The sequence below is a fragment of the Pelophylax lessonae genome (assembly GCF_965119305.1).
Source record: "Pelophylax lessonae genome assembly, chromosome: 12".
NCBI classification, from domain to species: Eukaryota; Metazoa; Chordata; class Amphibia; order Anura; family Ranidae; genus Pelophylax; species Pelophylax lessonae.
In genome coordinates this window covers 222597351-222612955 of record NC_138779.1, presented here as the reverse complement: position 1 = coordinate 222612955, position 15605 = coordinate 222597351, and the positions used below count along the sequence as shown (strand labels likewise).

The following is a 15605-nucleotide window of genomic DNA, read 5'->3' as shown; positions in this document are numbered from 1 at the left end:
ATTCATAAGAATAGAAGATCCCAGTTCATCAGGAAGGAGAGTGTGGGAATTCTTCTCTGGTAGTATGGCGTCTCCAGGAAGTGGCGTATCCTGTTCCCCAGAGCAGATGTCATCCTACAGACTCAGCTCGGATTGTTCAATGTAAAGAATGAATGGGTTTTATGTGTGTATCCCAGGCCTGACACTGTGAGTGTGGGGTTCGGGGGTCATTGTGGTGAACTCATGGATTGTACGGGGTCAGAGGGACTCCTCAGTTCTGCAGGGTGCTTCTGGGAATCCTTTGGGGGCAGTCACTCAAGATCTGCCCACATATGAGGGGGGGGGGGATCAGCATTCACTGCCAGAATGCCCCCAACAATTGTTCACGCTCACTACTTCCCACGCAGTCTTCTAAAATCACCCCAGGATGTTATCATCTTGAAGACTAGGCATTTTCTGGACCTTTTTTATTTAAAAGTTTAAATCGGTATTTTTTGCTGAACAAATTACTTGGAACCCCCAAACCCAAATATACACTGCTCAAAATAATTAAAGGAACACTTTAAAAACGCATCAGATCTCAATGGGGATATCTATACTGGTATGGGCTGGGTAATGTGTTGGGATCTATACTGGTATGGACTGGGTAATGTGTTAGGATCTATACTGGTATGGACTGGGTAATGTGTTGGGATCTATACTGGTATGAACTGGGTAATGTGTTGGGATCTATACTGGTATGGACTGGGTAATGTGTTGGGATCTATACTGGTATGGACTGGGTAATGTGTTGGGATCTATACTGGTATGGACTGGGTAATGTGTTGGGATCTATACTGGTATGGACTGGGTAATGTGTTGGGATCTATACTGCTATGGACTGGGTAATGTGTTAGGATCTATACTGGTATGGACTGGGTAATGTGTTAGGATCTATACTGGTATGGACTGGGTAATGTGTTAGGATCTATACTGGTATGGACTGGGTAATGTGTTAGGATCTATACTGGTATGGACTGGGTAATGTGTTGGGATCTATACTGGTATGGACTGGGTAATGTGTTAGGATCTATACTGGTATGGACTGGGTAATGTGTTGGGATCTATACTGGTATGGACTGGGTAATGTGTTAGGATCTTGGGTAATGTGTTAGGAAAGAAAGGATGTCACATTGTTTGGTAATGGAAAATGATCACTCTACAGAGGGCTGAATTCAAAGACACCCCGAAAATCAAAGTGAAATAATGATGCAGCAGGAGAGTCCTTTTTGCCGAAATGTCATTGCAGGACCTCCAGAAAGGTCCTCAGTAGTTTGTATGAACCCCCCCTCCCTCCGTGCTTTTATTCATGTCTGATGACATCGGGGATGCTCCTAATGAGATGATGGATGGTGTCCTGGAGTATTTCCTCCCAGATCTGGACCAGGACATCACTGAGCTCCTGAACTGACTGAGGAGCAACCTGGCGGTGTCGGATGGACGGAACAGACTGTCCCAGAGGTGTTCTATTGGATTTAGGTCAGGTGAGTGTGGGGGCCATTCAATGGTATCAATTCCTTCATCCTCCAGGAACTGGCTGCATACTCTCACCACATGAGGCTGGGAATTGTTGTGCACCAGGAGGAACCCAGGACCCCCTGCACCAGTGTAGGGTCTGACAATGGGTCCAAGAATTTCATCCCAATACCGAATGGCAGTCAGGGTGCCATTGTCTAGCCCAGTGTTTCTCAACTCCGGTCCTCAGGGCACACTAACAGGCCAGATTTTAAGTATTACCTTGGGGAGATTCAGACTAGAATACTGCAATCACTGAGCAGCAAATGATATCACCTGTGATGTATTTGTTATCTTGCAAACCTGGCCTGTTAGTGTGCCCTGAGAACTGGAGTTGAGAAACACTGGTCTAGCCTGTAGAGATCGGTGTCCCTCCATGGATATTCCTCCCCAGACCATCACTGACCACCACCCAACCGGTCATACTGAACGATGTTACACGTCTGTCACATGTGCTCAGGGTGAACTCTGCTCTCATCTGTGAAAAGCACAGGGTGCCAGTGGTGGAGCTGCCAATTCTGGGGTTCAATGGTAAATGCCAATCGAGCTCCACGTTGCCAGGCAGTGAGCACAGCGCCCATTAGAGGACGTCGGGCTCTCAGGCCACCCTCATGAAGTCTGTTTCTGATTGGTTGGTCAGAGACATTCACACCAGTGGCTGCTGGAGGTCATTTTGTAGGGCTCTGGCAGTGCTCATCCTGTTCCTCCTGGTACAAAGGAGCAGAGACCGGTCCTGCTGATGGGTTAAGGACCTTCTACAGTCCTGTCCAGCTCTCCTAGAGTAACTGCCTGTCTCCTGGAATCTCCGCCATGCTGAGACTGTGCTGGGAGACGACCTTCTAACTGCTTCTATCTTCATCTTCTTTTTATAAGCTTTGACAATAATACCTGGAAGCTGATTGGTTTCTATGCAGAGCTGCACCACATTTTGCATTCTCCAGTTTTAGTTAATGTCTACCCCCCCACCCTGCAGGCCCAGAATTACAGAGGAACTCTGCAGCGTATACAATTCACATATACATTTCGGTGCCCAGGAGTCCCGTGGGAAGCTGGCAGGAATTTTTCCCATTGATTGCTGGCGTCAGGGAAGTTCATGGCGATTCTTTGCGGATTCCTAGGACTTTGTGCTGCAGCCAAGGAATGTCTGGAGGCTTTTCTCACCCACTGAGGCCTAGTTAAGGCAAAATGTTTTAGATATACACCGACCAGCCATAACATTATGACCACTGACAGGTGAAGTGAATAATATTGATTATGTGGTTATAATGGCATCTGAAAGTGGGTGGGATATATTAGGCAGCAAGTGAACATGTTGTGCCCTGAAGTTGATGTCAGAAAGATTAGTGTGTTTGTATTGCTGTCTTTGCCCCATTCAGGAGAGTCTCCCTCCCAGTTTGTCCTGTTTTACCGTTCTTAAAAGTGAAAGTAAAAGCAAATCCCAAATCTTGAATACAGACAAGTAATAGAGAGGGGCAATTTTAAAATGGGGACACTAGTTCTGGTAGCTTCGGGGGGTCCTCAAAAAATTCCTTTAATTTGCAGGGATTTCCCCCCCACTTCCTGTTTGGCAATGGGACAGGAAGTGAAGGGTAATCTCCGTAATGAGACACAGATGGTGTAAGTCTGACAGGGGTTATAATCCCGCCTTGCTCTACTTAAAATGGGGGGGGGGGGGAGAGAGGTTTTGCCTATAGTTCTACTTTAATGGAAACTGTGTTCCCTGGTGGCATTGACCCCTTTCAGCAGGATAATGTGTCCTGCCACACTGCAAAAATTGTTCAAGAATGGTTTGAAGAACACAACCATAAACCTGAGGTGTTTACTTGGCCTCCAAATTCTCCACATCTCAATCCAGTCGAACATCTGTGGGATGTGCTGGAAAGACATGTCCGATCCATGGAGGCCCCACCTAACAGCTTGCCTTCAGAGGTCTAGTGGAGTCCATGCTTGGACAGGTTATGGTGGGTGTGGTCATAATGTCATGTGATGACCAAGCACTTTTTGCATTGAAGCTGACAACATGGCTGAACAACTTCAGGAAAACGCAACTCTTGTGTACTACCATTCATAACGTTTTGGAGGGGGTGGAGCATATGATGGGTTGCAGTTGTGGGGGTGGTCAGACACAGCTTGTCCCAACCTCCTCACTGATCTACAAATTGATGTCAGGATTAGACTCCTTTGCAGAGCCCTCCAGCCTGAGATAAAATATGCAATGGGTCATAAGTGGAAACCATTGCAAATTGCAGTGTATAGAACGTTCTGCGTGGTGTGTTTTTTTTTTTTTCTTTATTTATTTTTTTTTTTATAGACCAGAGTTAGTGATGCTAAACACACTAAAGTGATTGTAAAGTTTATTATTTTTTATTATTTTTTTATTTTTCATTCAATAAAAATAGCAAACATGTTGCTATGGGGGCACCTGAGCTGAGTCACATTCAGACACGGAGCTGCGGTTCGGCCCCGCCCCTCTCTCCTCATTGGTTAACTGCATTTTAAAGCAGCAGGAGCCAATGGTGTCGCTACTGCCTTAGCCAATGATGGGGGGGGAACATCGCTGGATAGAGAGGGGGCTCAGGTAAGGATTAGGGGGGCTGCTGCACCCAGGTTTTGTATCTTAATGCAAAGAATGCACCTCCTGCCTTTACAACCACTTTAATTTATATTCTTAAAGGGAAGGGGGAAGGAGTTGGCGCTGCCTGGATAAAGAAGTGGTCTAAACAATATGTACAAAGTGTAATAGAAATTGTGCATATCGGGTTAGACCAATTCTTTAACCAGGCAGCGCCAACACCTTCCCCCTTCCCTTTATACATACATATATACCCTCCTTTTGGTTATATTTAGGAGGTATGCTGCAGCCTTGAAAATCCTAAGCGCAGATTCACTCCCTCCCCCCCCCCCCTTTTAATTTTTATTCTCCCTTCTATTTCTGTATGTAATTATTTTAATAAAAAAAAAATCTAAGTATCTTTTTGCTAATGGATATCCAGCTGTCACATGACCCGGCTCTCTCCCAGCTTGTTTGCAGGGGAACATAAGCAGGAGGAGCATTTAGTCCTCTGCTGCTGGTCACATGGTCAACATAAAAAAAAAAAAAAAACAGCCTTTGGAATCCAGAGCAAAAATAAATATCAAACTGTTTTAAATTGTCATACAAATATAAATCTGATATCAAAATCTTATTCTTTGGCAATAAGGTGTGAGGGGATTTCTGGCAGTCACAGGTTGTCACACCCCTCCAGTCTGTGTCTTAGAAAAAGAGGGAGGTGAAGCCTCCAGTAATCTACATGTAGTATTCCCCCCCCCCCCCCCCATTGTGTTTAGCTGATTAGTGGGCAGGAGGGAGGGAATGGGCTGTCATTGTGTATACGCCCACATGTGTGACCCTGATGTGATGGGGAGGAAATGCTCAGCATAGAAACTGAAAACTGAGCATGTGCAGAGCTGCCAACACTGCCCTGCAAAATCCCTCGCTGAATTGGGGATGTCCAAAAGGGGGAGATAGCGAGCAGCAGGATCAACCAGGATTTTTGCAGAATACAGAGAAGGAATCTCATAGTGACTATGAACAGCATGAAATACACTATTTATCTGTTTTATGAGGGGGGTTTAGTGACACTTTAGGTAATAATGTGTGTGTGCAGCAGTCTGTAATGTAGTGCTTTTTTTTTTTTTTTCCTTGGTAGGTTCCTACCCCTCCCCCAAGGCTGGGGCCACCCTGGTTGTATACAAGGAGCTGCTGGTTCTCTTTGGAGGTTGGACCCGCCCCAGCCCGTACCCCCTACATCAGCCGGAAAGATTTTTTGATGAGATCCACACATACTCCCCTTCCAAAAACTGGTAATGCAGATATTGTGGCGGTGTATTGTAGTCCTTCCATTTATTTAGCAGAAATCTTGGCTTCCTCTCAACTGTCCCCATGATGCTGTGCAGTCTACACCTCCCCCAGTCTCTCACATTCGGTTATAGTCTCCAATGTCAGACTGACGGTGATCCCAGCACAGTCTTAACCTCTGACTCCTCCACCTTACCATTGCATAGACTTTAAACTCTCCAAATCCTATGGGACTTTCCATAAGAGTTTCCTGTCCTTGAAACTGTTATAGGTTAACCATCACTGATCCAGCGCTGCTCGCCCCCCCCCCAGCGCCCTGGCGCGTGCGTTGCTCTGCCCCCCCCCCCCAGCGCCCTGGCGCGTGCGTTGCTCTGCCCCCCCCCCCAGCGCCCTGGCGCGTGCGTTGCTCTGCCCCCCCCCCCAGCGCCCTGGCGCGTGCGTTGCTCTGCCCCCCCCCCAGCGCCCTGGCGCGTGCGTTGCTCTGCCCCCCCCCCCAGCGCCCTGGCGCGTGCGTTGCTCTGCCCCCCCCCCCCAGCGCCCTGGCGCGTGCGTTGCTCTGCCCCCCCCCCCAGCGCCCTGGCGCGTGCGTTGCTCTGCCCCCCCCCCCAGCGCCCTGGCGCGTGCGTTGCTCTGCCCCCCCCCCCAGCGCCCTGGCGCGTGCGTTGCTCTGCCCCCCCCCCCAGCGCCCTGGCGCGTGCGTTGCTCTGCCCCCCCCCCCAGCGCCCTGGCGCGTGCGTTGCTCTGCCCCCCCCCCCAGCGCCCTGGCGCGTGCGTTGCTCTGCCCCCCCCCCAGCGCCCTGGCGCGTGCGTTGCTCTGCCCCCCCCCCCCCAGCGCCCTGGCGCGTGCGTTGCTCTGCCCCCCCCCCCCCAGCGCCCTGGCGCGTGCGTTGCTCTGCCCCCCCCCCAGCGCCCTGGCGCGTGCGTTGCTCTGCCCCCCCCCCCAGCGCCCTGGCGCGTGCGTTGCTCTGCCCCCCCCCCAGCGCCCTGGCGCGTGCGTTGCTCTGCCCCCCCCCCAGCGCCCTGGCGCGTGCGTTGCTCTGCCCCCCCCCCAGCGCCCTGGCGCGTGCGTTGCTCTGCCCCCCCCCCAGCGCCCTGGCGCGTGCGTTGCTCTGCCCCCCCCCCAGCGCCCTGGCGCGTGCGTTGCTCTGCCCCCCCCCCCAGCGCCCTGGCGCGTGCGTTGCTCTGCCCCCCCCCAGCGCCCTGGCGCGTGCGTTGCTTTGCCCTCCCCGGCGCGTGCGTTGCTCTGCCCCCCCCCCCCCGCCTTCCGCACCCTGGCCCGCTATAATGCTCCTTGGTATAGCCATCTTCCTGTCTGCATATATACAGATTGTAGTGTGAGCTGCTGGACATGAGGAAGTCATGAGACTGTAGTAGTAATCTGATTGTTGGCTGTCCTTTCTTCTACAGGTGGAACTGCATAGTCACCACGCATGGTCCTCCACCCATGGCTGGCCACTCCTCCTGCGTTATTGGGGACAAGATGATTGTTTTCGGGGGCTCGCTTGGGTCTCGGCAGATGTGAGTTCACTCAACTTTTTTTCCTTCTGTAAAGGTTCTCATCACTCCGGGATCGCTGTTTTTTTCTGTGCAGAGAAGCTGACGTATTCTATCCTGTTCCATGTTGGTGTAGCAGATTTCTTTTTTTATTTTTGTAAAATATACTTTTCTCTTTCGTTTGTCGGACACAGCTCCTGATCTTCTTAACCATTGGGTTATAGTGCCCCTTACAGGAGTAGGACACTAGGCTGAAAGTCTGGCTAGGCCTATGGGTAGTCCCAGGGGGTATACTCACTCTCTCTGCTATAGGGTATTTTTCTGCCTAGTCAGGATTAAGGACCTCGTTCCTTGCTGGGATCTCTGGTCCTGGCAATGTTTTTTTCTTTTTAGATAGGATTTTTTTTTCTCCTGGATTTTTTGCTGTGAGATCTACAATATCCAGCCCGTTGCCCAGTCCGGCAGTTGAATCTAGATCCAGTGGTCACCCCAGTCTGGCCAGCGAGCGCGAGAAGACCATGGCTCTATCTCGCAGTCGTGCCGCCCCACCCCCCTTCCTTCACTGGGGCTGTGGGGTGGCCTGGTTCAACGCCTTGGGTGGGGGCAGGGTGTTGTGTTGGCGATGGGGAGTGCGCCACCAGAAATCAGTTGTGTGGGGGGGGGGGGGGGCAATTTAGAGAGGAGGCAATTAACCTCCCAGCCTGTCTTTGGAGTGTGGGAGGAAACCTGAGTACCTGGAGAAGACTCTCACAGGGAGAACATGCAACCTTGAAGGGAGTGTCTATGATTCAACCAACTAATATCAAGAAATACCCGCCTTGATGCCTATAATCATATATTTGAGATTCTTAGATCACTCCCCCCCCCAAAAAAAACAAATACAAGGGAAAAAATGTGTAATTCTTTCCCACCCCACCCCCCAAAAAAACCCACTCACAAACACACCCCTGTCCCCATTCAGGGACACATCCCCCCCCCATGTCCCTTAATCCGCTTTACTTTTTTTTTTTTTTTTTCTTAAAATATAGCCCATCTTAACCAGTTCCCTCAGCTCCAAGGATGCACAGATATCCACGGAGACCATACTGCAAAAGTTTCTTGTAGTGATTGCTTAAAATTGCGGTCAATTCCTGCATTCTCCGCAGGTATTACATTTCCTCCACCCATTCCACCATTCCCGGGGAGTCAGAAGCTTTCTAATACTTTGGCATTACAGCCTTGGTGTATCAGATTGTGATATCTATTTCATATCAGCTAGTTGTATCATAATGTGCTCTAATAATCTGCGTCTTTCACAGGAGCAATGATGTCTGGGTACTGGATATGGAGCAATGGTCTTGGTCCAAGCCAACTATTTCTGGTCCGTGTCCTTTTCCCCGAGGGGGACAATCTCAGGTATGTCACTCATCATATGACCCCACATATGAGACTCCACATAAACCCTGCTGTGTGTTACAGCGCTCCCATATCTGCCGTTCCCAATGAGACTCCACATAAACCCTGCTGTGTGTTACAGCGCTCCCATATCTGCCGTTCCCGATGAGACTCCACATGAACCCTTGCTGTGTGTTACAGCGCTCCTATATCTGCCGTTCCCGATGAGACTCCACATAAACCCTGCTGAGTGTTACAGCGCTCCCATATCTGCCGTTCCCAATGAGACTCCACATAAAAAAATCCTGAGCTTCTTAAACTTTGTTTTCTGCAAATCCGCTTCCAGTGCCTCCCACACCCCCTTCTGCTGTGTTGGGACTCTGCTTCATGTTCACACTTTAATTACATTTCATTCCCTCATCTGTCTCTAATGGGTTTCTCTTCTTCCTTGTAGATTGTTATTGACAACGAGACCATTCTTATCCTTGGCGGCTGCGGAGGACCAAACGCTGTGAGTAGACGGTGTGCTGATTCACCTCTCTGCCACTGTCATTCCACACTTTTTTATAACCATAAAGAAAACAGAGGACGCACCAGCCTACTGCATTATCTTCAGATATCTTCTATGAATAAAATCCAATAGTAGGTGATATCGCCACAAACCAACATCGGTAAAAGCTTGTCAGAATGGGTGAAGCTTCTGACTCTAGATACATCACATCACACATTGGAACAAGGTCCAACAGGCTAATGCGTTTCAAGGATCGAGTCCCCTGAGGAGTTTAAGGAAGAGGACTTGATCCTTTAAACACATTAGCCTGTTGGACCCTGTTCCTATGTGTGATATGCTGTATGTAGAGTTTGAAGCTGCATCTATTTGGACAAGCTTTTACTGACATCGGTTTGTGAGGATATCGCCTATTTTTATTAAAGATATCTGAAGATAATGCACTAGGCTGGTGCACCCTCTTTTTCTTTATGGTTCATTTTGTTTGGACTACCTCGGTCTGGAGAGGGCTGCAAAGCATGACATGTCTGTACAAGCCAGTATGGGAATGTAAAGATAAGAGCCTGCAACATCTGAGACCCACTCTAAAGAGGAAGTAAACTCCTTGTTTGTACCTCTTAGGTAAGTCTATAACAAGGCTTACCTATAGGTACTGTAAATATCTCCTAAACTTGCACTGTTTTTGGAGAGATTTACTGTACACTGCACCGATTTATCGGCGCATGCGCTCTAAAGGAACGGCCGCCCGTTCCGAGACCGGCGGGAGTGACGCCATCACGGCTCTGGCCAATCACAGCGCCAGAGCCCATGAAACCAGAAAAAACGCCGGGGAAGATGGCGGCGTGCGGGTGCTGCTGCAGGGCTTTGTTCTAAGGGAAGTATTTCATAATGAGCTAGTATGTGATGCATACTAGCTCATTATACCTTTTTGTGTTGCAGTTTTTTTTTTTTTTTTCCTTCACGGGGGTTTACAACCTCTTTAAGCTCAGAAAAATGTGTATGTGTGTGTGTTTGAATTTTCCACATTCCTGATATGGGATTCCCGAGTTTTATCCCAAAATGTTTTTTTTTACTCCGTATTGCTTCCTTCTTTGTACAGCCATCTGTATGCTTGGTGTGGCTCTCATCCTTTGCTGGGTACAGGGAGAATATCAGCATCTGGATGTTGCTTACACCAAAATAGCCATGGAAGTCCATACAAGAGAACCTGTTATCCACTGTTAAACCATCAGACTTCCTGTAGTGCCCATAGCAGTTATCAGAGTGACCATTATACTACAGAGGGTATACAGGCTGGAGTGGAAAGTTAGAGCAGAATGGGTGAGCTAGAAGTGTTGTCTTCTGGGAGTTCCATCTTGTTTCAGCTGCCCAGCCACGCTATGTACCACCCAGAGTAAGGACAGTCACTTTTGCAGCCAGGATCTCAGCACTGCATGCTATCTGTGTAGGGGCTCCTAACATCACACGAGGGGAGTATTCAGTAGAATAGGGGTTAAAGTGTAAGTAAATCTAAAATACAAGTTTTTAAAGCAAACTTTTTTTTTTTTTTTGTCTGGTCTTGTGGGGACAGTGCTCCCCATGCAGGAGCAGCCTTGTCACCCTAGGATGCATGCTCCTGGAGGACTCCAACCTGACGTCAGTGCATCACCAGTCACTGCTTGGAGTCCACAGGTAGTGTAAGGCCTTATGGTACCTCATCAGGGAGGTGCACGCTCCTATAGGTGCTGCGTGGGTGAGGTGTTAGATGGGCGTGGTGCTGGGGATCTGCTACCAAAAAGATTGTTCTTGAAGACATTCGCTAGGGACAGTTTACAGCTTGTTAGGGAAAGATGTGTGTGTGTGTGTGTGTGTGTGTGTGTGTGTGTGTGTGTGTGTGTGTGTGTGTGTATGTATGTATGTATATGTGTATGTATATATATATTGTTGGGGGTTTAGTTATATTTTTGCTAGGGCACTGGTTCGTTTAGCTTTGGGGGTTAAATGTATTGGGCATTATTTGTTCTGGTTAGGCCAATAAAACATGTTCTAAAATTTTGAATTGAACGGGTGACCTTTCACCCAGATCTTGGCAGATAATTGTTGTAGTTTGTGGATAGTTGTGTAAATCTTTTATATATTCTGTCCTGCTGCAGCTCTTTAAGGATGCCTGGCTTCTCCATATGGACACAACCCCTTGGACCTGGCAGCAGCTGAAGGTGGAGAATGAGGAGCATGGAGCACCAGAGCTGTGGTGTCATCCGGCCTGTAGGGTGAGTCATAGAGATGGTCCATGTATTGTACAAACCTGTGGCATACGTTCCAGCACAGTATACCATAGTCGTTAATCATGGAGTGGCATTTCTTGTTTTTTTTTGGGGGGGGGGGGCGTTGTTATACTCTAAACAAAAGTAAATCAAGTCTCTTGTATGGAAAGTTTGTTCATGTAACGGCCAAGTTCTATGAAATGTATCTTCAAAATGAAAGTTTAGGTACAATACTTTGCCAGTACATTGGCCAGAAATGTCCGGAATCCCTGCCCAGGTATAACCCCTCCCCCCCCCCTCCCATCTCCAACAAGCCTCCCTTGTGTGCTGTGTCTATAGGTTACAGTTGTGCTCACCTGTGTCACCCTGAGGACCTTGTTACTGAGCTTTGTCCCCATTACTCCTGGAAACTTTGATGTAATCCCCAAGCTTCACTCCAGAGCTCTGCAGCTCACTATCATGTCGGTATTGGGACAAATGTTAGGGGTCCTTGGATCTATCCATGTATCTGACCCCCAAGACCAGGTTGACTTTGGAATGTTGGATATCCAAATAGATGACAGAAAATCCTCCCTCCCCAAACAATTTGAGGTCTTGGCTGGGGAAGTGTTCCCGGAGAACCTATCTGTTTAGGGAATGTGCTCTTCAGAGGAGACCTAGTTGCTGATCAACATAACTTCAGGCGCTTCGTCTGGAGATATATATATATATATATATATATATATATATATATATATATATATATATATACATACATACATACATACATACATACATACATACATACATACTTTTTTTTTTTTTTTTTTTTTTTTTCTGAGACCCTAGCAAATAAAATGGCAGTTCCAATTTTTTTATGTCATGGTATTTGTGCAGCACAATTTTAAAGCATGACATGTTGGGTATCTTTACTTGGTGTAACATCTCTCCCATTATAAAATAAAAATTCAGCTAACTTTACTGTTTTTTTTTTTTTTTTTTTTTTTTTTTCTCATAAAAGTGTATACTTCGAAAATTGCTTTAAAAAAAAAAAAAAAACTGCTGCGCAAATACAGTGTGACCTACAACAATTGCTATTTTATTTTATAGGGTCTCTGCTTAAAAATGTTTGGGGGGTTCTAAGTAATTTTCTAGCAAAAAAAGACTGATTTTAACTTTTTAAGCAGCAAGTGTCAGAAAAAGGGCTTAAGCATGAAGGTTTTAACAAAAAAAAAAAAAAAACCCCAGAATGCATTACCCAATTTTTTTGTAAAATGTAAAAGATGCGGTCACGCCAAGGAAAAGGATAACAGACATGTCACACTTTAAAATTGTGCACGCCCGCACAGCGGCAGCGAATTTTGTAAGTGTTATCCATAGGCGACGCTTTAAAAGCATTTACAGGTTCCCACTTTTAGATGTACAGAGGAGGACTGGCGCTAAAATTGCTGCCTATGATCGGACGTTTTTGGCGATGCCTCACGTGTGGCACAATCACTGTTTGCATGTCGCGTAGGACTGACGCACACATTTGCCTTTGCACGCTGGGTGGGGGCGGGGGCATTTTACACATTTTTTCGTTTTGATTTTTTACTCTGTTGCTTTAAATGTAAACATCCCTTGTGACAGTAATAGGGATGTGAAAGGCACTCTTTATGGAGGGATCGGGGGTCTATAAATCCCTCCTTTGCACTTGAATGTATTCAAAACACCAAGATCAGCATTTTGAATACTTTCGATTTTAAAATAATGCTGCTGATGACAGCCAGGTAAACCGGAAGTGAAGTCATCTTTTCTGGGTTACCATAGAGGAGACCGATCGAAACCGATTCTGGCTTTGTACGGGTCCCCGGCCAGGCAGCGGAGGAGAGGTTGTGTCTCCCAGTGGGATGGGAGAGCTCGAGAGAGCGTTGAAAGGGACGGCCACTGCTTGTAAGCACAACCAAGTGGTTAGTTAGCCGCTCCAGTTGCTATTACAAGAGAGCCGGCCATCGTCTCTTAACGGTCCCGGGCTGATGCCTGCTGCTACATATCCTCCCTGTACAACCACTTGAAGTCACATGACTTACCAGGTAAGTTAATTGGCAGGACGCAGTTAATCTGATTGATCTTATGAATAGAAAATGTATGAGATAATTTGCCTGCAGTGTTGCACAATAATTTTTTCCCCTTTTTAAACTCCTGGCTGTGCTATGAGAAGATTGTAGGAAATGTATCGGTTGCTGAGCGATGGGTTCTGTCTGGTGGTTTTTGCTGTAATGTTTTACGCCTTCATTTTAAGCCCCTTTGGTAACCAAGCTCCCTTTTCTCTTGCAGGTTGGTCAATGTGTGGTGGTCTTCAGCCAAGCACCCAGCGGCCGTGCTCCTCTCAGTCCAAGTTTGAACTCTCGCCCGTCTCCGATCAGCGCCACACCACCTGGCCTAGCTCCAGAGCCTCGTGAATACCGCTCACATTCACCCGTTAGAGCACCAGATGAGGCCCCCTGTGTGAATGGCCGCTGGGGAACCCTAAGGCCCCGGGCACAGAGGCAGGCTGCCAGTGGATCGCGGGAAGGTAGCTTGTCTCCTGTTCTTAATGGGGGGAGCGTCTCCCCAGCAGCATCTCTGGACCACCCCCTGCAGGTCATCTCACCGCCGGCCGCTGAGGGCGGTGATCACAAAGCTTCTCATCCACTGCCTGCCAGAAGGGGATCTCTACCAGAGCAGAAGGAGCTGTGTCTTGGGGCAGTGGAATGCACATGGAAGCGGGGGGACTTAGAAGTGGGAGATACTGTGGGTAGAAACCCCCCGGAGCAGATCAATGGAGTACACACTCCCCCTCACATCACTTCCACCTTATCTGCCGCCGTCTCACCAGGAGCACTTCGCCGGGGCCTTGAAGCTGTTCGGGCCCTTGCTTCATCTTCCTCCCCCTCATCTTCATCACCCAGTGGGGGAGCCAACCCCGTCAGCCCTCCAACCCTCCCTTCACCAGGTTCACCCAGCAGTGGAGCCGAAGCAGTATCTGCCCGTCCGGTCTCAGGCCAGGGCGACGGCCACTCCCTCCCGCCTATCGCCCGCCGTCTAGGACATCACCCGCCCCAGTCCCTTAACGTGGGAAAACCTTTATATCAAAGCATGAACTGCAAACCTATGCAGATGTACGCACTGGACATTCAAGACACCCGGGAACGAGGCCGGGTAAAATGGAAGGTCTTCAACAGCAGTTCTGTGGTGGGCCCTCCCGAAACCAGTTTACACACGGTGGTTCAGGGCCGAGGGGAGCTCATCATTTTTGGAGGTCTCATGGACAAAAAACAGAACGTCAAATATTACCCCAAAACCAACGCCTTGTATTTTGTCCGAGCCAAAAGATAATATGGAAGTCGGACTCTTAAACAGAAACCCCCCCCCCCCCCCACCCCCACCCTCGCTCCCTGAATTCCTTTTTACCTGTTTTACACTACTTAACCCTTTGTGGTTTTGTCCCAGGATTTCCATCATGAGCCAGTGTGATCTAGCCCTGGAATAATAAAGCTTTGTGAAGGCTGATGTAATTGGAGAGGAGCTGATTTCTTTCTTCATTCCACCAGCCAGTAAGATGGCGGCTTTTAGACAAGCCCGCTCATGTATTTTCCAGATCACGACCCCAATGTCTGCTGGGAGCTCCTGCAACCTTTATTGCAAAGCTGTTGACTTGGCAAAGGCGGTAGCACTTCTCACAAACTTCAGAACCGAGCAATGCAGCTTGCTTGGCTGGTTTGACTTTGAATCTTGCTATTCCTCCTGCTAGATCTCCCTCTACAAAACCTTTTTGCCCCCACTCCCAGCAAGCCAGGCCTACTCCTCTAGCTTCTCATGGATATCATGAAAGTGTGTGAAGTTGTAGAGCAGGCATCGCGGGTTCTGAGACCTTTCAATGGTTAGGAAAGCCAAGCATGCCAACTGTGGTGGCCTTGAAGCTTCTCAACCAGTAGGGGGCATCAGCAAGGGAGCATTTAGAGCAGAGTTTGATTACTGGTCCAGGATGAGGTGTTAGTCGCTGTGCTCCCTTTAGTGCCTGACTGCCCCTTTTGGGATAGAGGATTTGCTTTGTAGGATTTGGTCACTCGCAGACACTGGAGGAAACATGGCGACTGAAACTGCAGATCGAAAGTGACCTGGTCTTTCGTCTTTGGTGGTCATTTTGGAGAGTGAAGTGTCTTAGTGCAGAGTTGCCAGTTAGCTCTTAGTAAAGGGGGGGGGGGGGGCGGTGTAATTACTGGGCCTGAAGTGTCAGTGGGCGTAATGATCTGGCAGTGTAGCAAGGCCACAGCGGTGACCCTCAGGGATTACAGGGGGTGCTCGGATACTGAGGAGGCGGTGATGGTGGCCAAATTTTTGGAAATGCTGAGTAAGCAGAAGTGATTCTCTGACATTTTGGGGGGTAATGGTGTATGCTGACATCTGATTGGCTTGAATGCATTCCAAGGGGAGGAGTGCAGTTTGGGGGGGGGGGGGGGGAGCTGGCGGCTTTCAGTGTGCTGTGCCACAACCTATAAAAAAAAGCAATACTTATGATGCAGAAGTAGATGTAATCCTTAAAGGATAAGTCCACCTTTTCAGAGAAACTGGCCCATGCAGACAGGGGGCACCAGCAGTTAAAATGTGTTTAATA

General features: G+C 48.4%; 1 protein-coding gene across 1 annotated transcript in view; it reads left to right on the top strand.

Annotated features, from left to right (window-relative positions):
- Positions 1 to 14500, top strand: part of FBXO42 (F-box protein 42) — a 34116-nt gene extending 19616 nt beyond the window's left edge. Inside the window, exons 5-10 of the mRNA XM_082274186.1 lie at positions 5223 to 5376; positions 6779 to 6889; positions 8164 to 8260; positions 8694 to 8750; positions 10880 to 10996; positions 13286 to 14500. Coding sequence (XP_082130312.1) covers positions 5223 to 5376; positions 6779 to 6889; positions 8164 to 8260; positions 8694 to 8750; positions 10880 to 10996; positions 13286 to 14326 — 1577 coding nt within the window. The 3' untranslated portion in view covers positions 14327 to 14500. The remainder of the gene's footprint in view (positions 1 to 5222; positions 5377 to 6778; positions 6890 to 8163; positions 8261 to 8693; positions 8751 to 10879; positions 10997 to 13285) is intronic.
- The last annotated feature ends 1105 nt before the right edge of the window (positions 14501 to 15605 follow it).